This window comes from Salvia splendens, chromosome 6 (assembly GCF_004379255.2).
Source record: "Salvia splendens isolate huo1 chromosome 6, SspV2, whole genome shotgun sequence".
NCBI lineage: Eukaryota > Viridiplantae > Streptophyta > Magnoliopsida > Lamiales > Lamiaceae > Salvia > Salvia splendens.
In genome coordinates, this window is record NC_056037.1 from 34,679,416 (window position 1) to 34,688,452 (window position 9,037).

Below are 9,037 nucleotides of genomic sequence, written 5' to 3' on the forward strand. Positions count from 1 at the left end.
CTTTTGAATTGCATTATGTCCGACAAATCTTTTCTGTACCCCTTTTTTAAATAAAAAGACAGCTAATGATGGCTAATGCATACTCCATATAGGAAGAATTATATTCGTGAGTGAGAAACATTGAAATAATATACACAATCAAATTATGAAGCATTTCACCACCGGGTCGTAGTGCAGTTGGCAGCGCGGAGCTGTGGTGATCTTAAGGTCACGGGTTCAAACCCCACCACCTGCTGAGCCGGTCGAGTGCCATAGGCGGATTCGGTAACCTGTGGTCAAACCAAAAAAAAATATTATGGAGCATTTCTTTTCATTAAAAGACCAAATTTGCTCGGAAAAGATGAAATAATTTGGTGAATATTAAAATGAAAGCAGAGATCTTCATCTCTAGTGAAATAGAGGAAACAAGATTGTTCTATCCCATTGTCAGAATATGACAACGGCACCATCTTGACGTTTAATAATGGACACAATGTTTATTTTAACATATGAAAATAATTAATATTTTATATATGTAATTATTAATAACGGTTAGATCTCAAATCCTTATGGGTTGAGATTTACCACAAGGGTAATTATGTAATGTACCTTTTTATTTTATCTTATCTAATCTTCTAAATTTTTTTATTAGTACTCATGGTAAGTATCGATTTTCCCTAATTTTCAGCCGATATTGATATCTTAAATTAAGAGTAGTACATTTTGCATTACAACGAAATCATTTTCGCATTACATGAATCACACAGTTCCATTGCATAATTGTATGTCGTATTTAATTACTTTGTACCATATCGTATTCGCATTACAACGAAAGCACTTGCACTATAGTGGCACGATATGATGATGTACAAGATTTCATTACTTTGCATCATTTGTGTATTTCATTATTTTACACCATATAGTGTACATACACAATTGCATTACAGAATCGTGTGCACAATTTCCTAACATCTCATATGTTTCTAACCAAACCAAAGTTAAAACTCAAAAGTGATTACTAAATTGCCCAACAAGGAGGGAGCCCAAATGTGATGCAACCCAATACATGGAGACATCACTTGGGCCAAATGTCAATCCCCTAAGTTCATCTGGGCTTAGAGCCCAATTGAATTATTTGAGGACTTAATATTTTAAATTACTCAACAATGAACAATGTGGGCTTAGAACCACTGTATGTGCTTTAGAAGTAGTAGAGAAAACTCATCACAGTTGTAAAAATACAATTCAACTTAGTTAAATACTACTACTAGTATAATTTAGTTTGTCATAGATTCATCCATTGTTGACCAAATAGAAAGGGGATCGATCCCTACCTTTGGGTATGCGGCAACTTTAAATCCTTAGACAAACTATCCCACTGTTCGATGTGCCTACAAATCAGCACGGGGAATAGTCACTGATCTCGGAGATAGATAACATTAATAACCCAAAAAAAGTAATATGGCATTACTAAACTGATTAATGCATCTTAAAAAAACGTTCTCTCAGCCCACTCCATTTTCCTAAGGCCGAAATTTACTAGCCCAAATTTATGATAGAGTCTAAATTTTATTTTTCTTGATTTGGCCCAAAATAATAAATTCAATTTCTTTTGGTAGACTAAAACTAGGCCTTAATATGAAGGAAGGAGTACTTCAGAGTTGCCCTTTTTAAACTAGGAACAAGGCTTAGACCACGTTAATGGTCGATTAATCAAAATCACATGTTTCACACGTTTATCTTAATTGTGAGTTGTGACTACTAAATTCTAGTTGTGAATTAATAAATCGTAAATACGAGTTGATAGATCCTAACATTGATCAGTAGCTACCAATTGAATATAATCATAGAGTGGTCAACTACACAAAGAAGTCAGTTTTTTTCACAGAAACAATAACAACTGCATAATATTTTCAACATACCAACTATGTTATTCACCTTACAATATCTTAAAAGTAAGCATTGGAGATTCTATAATTCAAATATAATACTTTAGTTAATTCCGAGTTACACTTAAAATGAGATGTCATCAATATTTTTGAATCAATCAATGATCACAAAATCATCAATATTACTAGGACACAACTAGAGATGGTACTACTACTACTCCTACTCCTACTACAGTATTTACGACTTTTGTTGTTTAGGGAGAGTTGTATTAATTTATGACCTATCTACAGTAGGAGTTTACATTCAATAATATTAAACAGATATAAACTCACCATAAAAATTACTCTTGCTACATGTTTCCAGCATTTGATCAAAAATTATACTGGTGAATCGGTATCCATGTGTATGTGAATATGATGCATGAACAATTTCTGATACAATTCTTACAAAAGAGAAAGCTATGAAATCGTTATTCAAAAATTGGGTGTTCCTAATAAAGAACGATTCTAAATTAACGTATTTGAAGTCATAGCTTGTGATTTGTGGACTCATTTCTTCTCCACCCTAAAACTTAGGTATGGATGCTATTTAATATGTACAAAGTGGGTCGGCACCAAAATGCTACAAGACTTAAGTGGGACATACAAAATTTTGATTCAAGGCAACGCATCTGTGGAAGTGGTGTCCCATTTTAGAATTTTGAAGTAATTGAGCGGAAATATCATCTTTTTCTAGATTCCCATTATCATTATTCTTTTCCTTTACCCTTTTGGTTAATTAGGCATAAACACATCCGTATATTGTTCACAATCTAACCTTATTATGCTTCATGTTTTGCCTGTTTCTAATGTATGAGATCGTTACAATTTTTTTCTGATAAATATTTAGCAGCGGGTTTACCTTTTATTGATGGCCGAAAGGGATTAGCTAAATAGTGATTAGTATTACGTGGGTTCGTAAAAAAGGAAATATTTGTAATAATAATGAAAAACTAATAACTCACTGCGAAAAACTAATTTTATTTTACATTTAATTTTGTTAAATAAAATATTACATTCGTCCGAGTAAAAAAGTTAGATACTTAAGTAAAAGTAGGAAAAAGGAGTAGTAATTTTGTAAGAAAAAAAAGGCTAATTTAGATTTTCGCAGGGAAATAGTAATACTATAATTTCAAGGAAGATGTAATAATCTGACCCCACAAGGTTAACCTTTGAGATTATACCACACAAAATATTGTGCGGTCAAAACTAAACAAATACCTATATACATATAGTCAATGAACATACATTAAAATGTTTGTTATTTTGAACATTTCTATACAAATCCCATATAAGAACTTAAATCAATTGCATTAAGCCTGCACACTTGGAAGTAGGTTAATTTATATTAGTAACATACTACCATTTTATTTTATTTTTAAAACTCGGTAACACTTTAAAATTCAGACATTGAACAAACAAAAACAATATGCTCATAAAATATACTACAAATAAAATAAAGACGAAATTAGTGATAAAAATTGTGCAAAATTATATAAACGGATATGAATCAAGAATCTCCTCGTCATCCATGACATGGTACTATCAAATGAGAGTAATGATTCTTGAAATTTGAACATTAACTCTAATCACCCCAAATCAAAACCGCCTAACACTTGCCATTCAAATACAGCTACGCTAATCAAATCCGTTGCAGCTATATAACATTTAAGAAACCATTTTAACATAGAGATGAATTATTGTTGGTCTCAAATATTTTGAATGTTATTCATTGATGGTAGACTATAGTGCCGTTTGTATACAAAATTCATAGTAAATTCAAAATGATGTGCGCATTCAAGACCATCCAATTTTAGCATATTACTCAATATTTAATATCAGCCAATAATGCTTAACTAATTGGATAATTCTAAGCGCAGAAATAGTTGTTAAAGACACTTAATTCACTTAAATCGTATAATTAAATAGAGGATTGACCTACATCCAGACTGAAATCCCTGAAATAACCTCAGATGTGAAAACAAGGTAATAGTAATAGCTGCGTTATGACTTATGTGTGACATTAAAAATAGCCGGTCATACCACTTCTTTACATGGGCCCATCAAGCCAAATAATAATACTCTTATTTTCTTAGTCGATTTTCATTTCTAGCATATTTTTCTTTCTTGTAAGATTCATTTTTCCCTTATAACAATATTTCAATTGCTTATTCTTTCTATATGTTTCTTACTAATAATTTAAAGAATAAATAGATTATTAGATTACAGATTTAATGATATTTTTATTCAATAGGGTCATCGGTACTGAGTGGGAAGGGGGTTTCGTGCACCGTAGGCACCCCCTCGTTGTTGGGGAGGACAACAAGTGGAGCGATGTGGAAGGGGAGACTATGCACTGCTGATGTTGGGGAATATGGTGGGTGTGAATTTTTATTTTTTTATTTTTTTTATTTCATAGAAATTTTAATAGAACAATGTTGTTATTTATAGTGTTATTTAGGGAAATTGGATGATGATAAAAAAAATAAAAGGATATAAAATTCATGCTAACACGTATTAGCTGAAGTATGTGATTGTAAGAATTGTGGATTGGTATATAAATTGGAGTAAAATATAATGAGAAAGATGTGAGGTAGTATGAGTTGAGGTACATGATGGGGTACGGAATATAGACATGTCCACGGTTCGTAAACCGCCGGTTCCGGTTTCGAGAAATGTGGAACCGGAACCGAACCGTGAGGCTATTTCACGGTTCCAGTTTTGGTTCGAAAACTGGCGGTTCCGGTTTCGGTTCCGAACCGTCGGTTTCCGGCGATTTTTCGCGGTTCTGGCTAGATTTCACGGTTTTCAGACGGTTTTTCACGGTTTCGATTCGTAAAATTTAGAACCAGAACCGGCCCGCGGTTCAAAATATGGCGATTCTGGTTCAAGAAAAAAGTCACGGTTCCGCGGTTAACCGCCGGAACCGAAAACCTTGGGCATCTTTAATGGAATACCTGTTCAGTTTTTCACTCCATATGAATTGAGGTAGGTGATGGGGGTATGGATTATCGATGTTAATTAGATTATGGATTCAAATTACGTGGAGTAGGTGAATGCGAGGCTGTGTGTCATGTAGTATGTGGAATTTCTAATTCAAAGAAATAACAGATAATGATAAACAATTGGAAAGAAAAAGAAAAAAGGAAAGGATGAAGCATCCTTCCATAATTCCATTTCAACACACGCGCGCACAACACAAGGACTTTAATCTTAGGAGGAGTATATACATACATACCGCTCCCATTTATTATTACTATTACTAATTTACTATAAATAAATATCAAAACTTGTTTGCCAACACACCATCATTCCAGCTTCCCTTTTCATACAACTACAAAACCCCTCTCTCTCTCTCTCTCTCTCTCTCTCTCTCTCTCTCTCTCTCTCTCTAAAAGTGAACATAACAAACAACAGCCATGGGTGGTGGCGCCGACGAGGAGTGGGTCAACGCCGCCATGACCGACGACGCTATGGTGGTGGACCTCCTGGTGCGCCTACACCGCGCGCCGCCGTCAAAGCCGCTGGAGTGGAGCGTGCGGCAGAGGAGGTCAAAGCCAGCGACGGCGAGGAAACCTGGTCGCAGCAGCCCCACCAATCCGCTGTCGTGGAGCGATGCCACCTCCGCCTCTCAGGACTCTACCCGCCCGCTTCCCTTCAAACTCTCCACCTCAACCAGATCTAAGGTATGACTACGTATCACGTGCGTCTACCAATCTAATTTTGAGGATGCCGCACTCGGAAGTTTTCCGTTAGGTGACGTGTCAGTGATGAATTTACCAGAATATCCTTTTCGAATTCAGCCATTGCAGGCCGTCCTCTGCTCCTTCTCTTCTTCACTTTAACGGTTTGAAACTGACAAAAATACCCTGCATGGCGCCGGCGCCACGCTTCCATCTTCCTAATTTTGAATTGACAAAATTGTTTCTAGGTTTTGTGAAAATAAAAAAATAGCTTGACTTTGTTTCAACGTAAGAAGGAGCATTGAATGACTCTATCACGTTTTTTTCCTCACCACTTTTCCATTCTGTCATCCGCCCAACACTTCTTGTGGCCACATCTGATAAGACTGAAATATCCCTCGATTCTAGGGGCACGTTCGTCCGTTCACGCACTAATTATCTGATATTTTTACCGAATTTCTCGGACCGAGAGAATTGAATGGAAAATGGAATTTTTTTTAATTTTCTAATTAGAAGGTTTTAAGGTAGGGGTAGTTTGGGTAATTTAGGTGTGCTCCGTTAAAGCGGTGGCGTCGCAAAATGGGGGTTTGGTGGAGCGTTACGAGTGGTGGTTTAATTACTCATTAATTAATAAGGGGGAGGGTAAAAGATCCCGTGCAGCGGATGCTGTTCGTACGCCCACATCTGCTTGTCTCTTTCCTCCAATCAGAACATGCCACCTGTTAAACGGCATATCTAATTAAACTGTAGTAGTATAGGTTGTGTTTAGGACAAAATTAGTTAAGAACGTGACAGCTTTGCTACAACCATTTATGATGAATCGGCGAATTTTTGATGATGATGAATGCTCGTAAAAATAAATTACGACACAGAGAATTTTACGTGGTTCGATTTACTGAGGTAAATCTACGTCCACGGGGAGAAATGGGGGCCAGTTTGTATTGCTTGATCTGCGAATTACAGCTTACAACACAGACTTGCTATATGATTATTTCTCTAGAGAGATTCTAACCCCTCTCTATCAGATCTAAGTTCTATTTATATATTGAACTAAGATCGTGGCTTGCATCACCACCCTAAGTCGTGGATGTCGTGTAGGTCATGGCCTAAGATCGTGGCCTGAGTTGACGCCACGTGGTAGTGGGTGTGTTGGAAGTTGTGGAAATCCTGCATGGGTCCACTAACTCCTTGTTCGGTCGAATACTGAGACCGAACTGCTTTGGTTGCCGATCTGAGAGTAGAGCTTGATGCCGACCTGAGAGCAGAGCTTGATTGGTTGGCTTTTACCGAGCTGTAGGCTGAGGCCGAACTCTTTGGTAATGCCGAACTCCTCCGAACTCTTTGGTAATGCCGAACTCATACTCTTCCTTGGGCTTTGGGCTGATGGGCCGTCACTGCTGTTGGGCTTGTTTAGTTCGTACCCCATCAATTTACTATTTCTGAAGTATGCATAGTAATTGGGTTTTGTAAAAGGGGTTGATTTATTGGGTTAACGTGGGCTGTTGCTGCAATTGTAATTAAATAATCATCCGTTTTGTTACTTCAAGAAAGGTTGAATTTTTTTTCAGAAGAATAAAGTTGGATGGGGGGATGATTGGGTTTGAAAATACTAGTAGCATAGCTAGCATGTGTGTAATTTTCGGTGGCGTGAAAGAGGCTAATTCCATTTGTAGGAAAGTGTGATTTGGTGTGGGAAATGGATTGAGTGGTTGAAGGTGAAGGGGGCCCCTTTTCTTTTCTTGTCACCAAACTCTTGTTTTCAACTGATTATGCCTTTTTATACTCATTTTCCTTCTTTGTAAGTTATATATTGTGGAGTTCGTTTTTGGTTGGAAATAAGGATGTGTGGGAGTGTATCTTTTTGGCATTATTACTTCAAATTCGATTCACTGTCCTGACTCTCAGATTTTCTAAATTTTGTTGCAGAGTAATAATGTAGATGGTGAAAAGACCAACTCCAAGAGGTCAAGAAAAAAGAAGGTGAGTTTAATAGGTTTCTTGATTTAGTTATGTGATATAGTACTAATAGCCATTTCAAAGTATGTGGATTTGGAAGATGAAAATAATTATGTGCATTTTGATGTTTCACTTCTTTGAGGAATGCACATTCGATACTTTTTTCATCAAATGTATCAAGTTTATTTTATTTGTAAGCCAGGGACAAAATCATTCATGTTAATCAACTATAGCCTTGAAGATGAGCATAAGCCAAGCTAATGTGTTCAACTCTTGTGTATATTATATACAGACTTTGGCAGAGCTCAAAGACGAAGAGAGCTCACTGCTCAATGAAAGAAGAGAGCTAAAAAGGGTATATTTCGTGCTTCATCTACGATGTAGTACTAATGAATTTTGATTCAATAACCGACGTCGTTTCCTCTTCAGGAAATGGCTGCCTTACGAATGAATCTGGAGAGACAAAGGGCTACACACGAGAAACTAAAGCGGATGAAGGTAATTACACTCTGAAGATTTTGATGTTTGTTTCAATTATGTTAGACAATTACATTCTCTTCTGTTCAGATTGATCTGCAGCCATCTCACGAATCAACATCCGTAGCTGAGGAATCAGTCTCTGGTCAACAACTTCAAATGGGATCAACGGCTTGTGATCCTACTACTACTCTCACAACGCCAATTGTCTCGGGGAGTGATGTCCCTCTACAATCCTCTGTTTCAAATGCTCGTTGCAACGGGAATGCTGATGCAGCATCTGGTTCTAAGTTCATCCTCCCTGATCTAAACGTTCCATTCGATGAGCCCAGCTAGCTAGACCATCAACGGTGCACCTGTTCTCGACTAAGATAGAACAGGTGCAACGAATGATATCTATACTTGATAGAGACTAACCTCTTTAGGACAGAGTACTGTAGTTATACGGTAGAAGCAGTTACCTCCAACTCGGCCCGACCAACTGCCAGTGGTTGGGATCTATTCTTTTTGTTAGTTATCACCAATGTACTAGATTGGAAATACTAACGTGTGAGAATATGTCAAATTCTTCTTCTCTTGAATTTTTCTAGAGATTTTTATAGGCGAAAATGTAAAGTGTTTGGTTTGTTTTGGGCAGATTCCCTATGATCAACGAAAATGGATTCATCCAAATTTTGAATAAACCAACGACAAACTCACAAAGACAAAAAAGGAATGTTGGTCTTCGTACACAACTGCCTACTAATGAAATTATTACTACTATTATTCTTTACAGTTTTAGAAATCACAAAAAACAAAATGATTTGATGACGATAATTTGAAACTTGCTTTCCCCATTAGAAACAGTGATTGGACTGGCAGATTTATGTTTGTTTTGTTAAGATGATGGGTTGCCAAGTTTTGGGTCCAGCAATAGACTTTAAAAATAACAGTTTTTAGTTTTGAACAAGATATATTTGGGAATGAATTTGAAACTTTGTTGTTAGTTTAAAGATGAGAGGTTTTCCAACAAAA

At 36.6% G+C, this 9,037-nt stretch overlaps 1 protein-coding gene across 3 annotated transcripts; it reads left to right on the forward strand.

Moving 5' to 3' along the window:
• The first annotated feature begins 5,144 nt into the window (after nucleotides 1-5,144).
• Nucleotides 5,145-8,659, forward strand: LOC121807713. 3 transcript variants are annotated; one of them, XM_042207996.1, is made up of 6 exons: nucleotides 5,154-5,252; nucleotides 5,285-5,593; nucleotides 7,517-7,570; nucleotides 7,839-7,901; nucleotides 7,976-8,044; nucleotides 8,114-8,659. In XM_042207996.1, exons 2-6 carry the CDS (start codon nucleotides 5,327-5,329, stop codon nucleotides 8,357-8,359), a joined length of 699 nt encoding a protein of 232 aa, XP_042063930.1. In that variant the 5' UTR covers nucleotides 5,154-5,252; nucleotides 5,285-5,326; the 3' UTR covers nucleotides 8,360-8,659. The 3 variants fall into 3 exon arrangements, with proteins under 3 accessions (XP_042063931.1, XP_042063929.1, XP_042063930.1); XM_042207997.1 differs by having other exon boundaries at nucleotides 5,145-5,593; nucleotides 7,520-7,570; XM_042207995.1 differs by having other exon boundaries at nucleotides 5,149-5,593.
• The last annotated feature ends 378 nt before the right edge of the window (nucleotides 8,660-9,037 follow it).

Bases quoted from the DNA above. Each gene is read 5' to 3' on its own strand.
- LOC121807713 (XM_042207995.1), top strand. From the start codon at position 5,327: ATGGGTGGTGGCGCCGACGAGGAGTGGGTCAACGCCGCCATGACCGAC. The intron at 5,594-7,516 runs GTATGACTACGT...ATTTTGTTGCAG, and splicing joins CCACCTCAACCAGATCTAAG to AGTAATAATGTAGATGGTGA. The intron at 7,571-7,838 runs GTGAGTTTAATA...TATTATATACAG, and splicing joins AGAGGTCAAGAAAAAAGAAG to ACTTTGGCAGAGCTCAAAGA.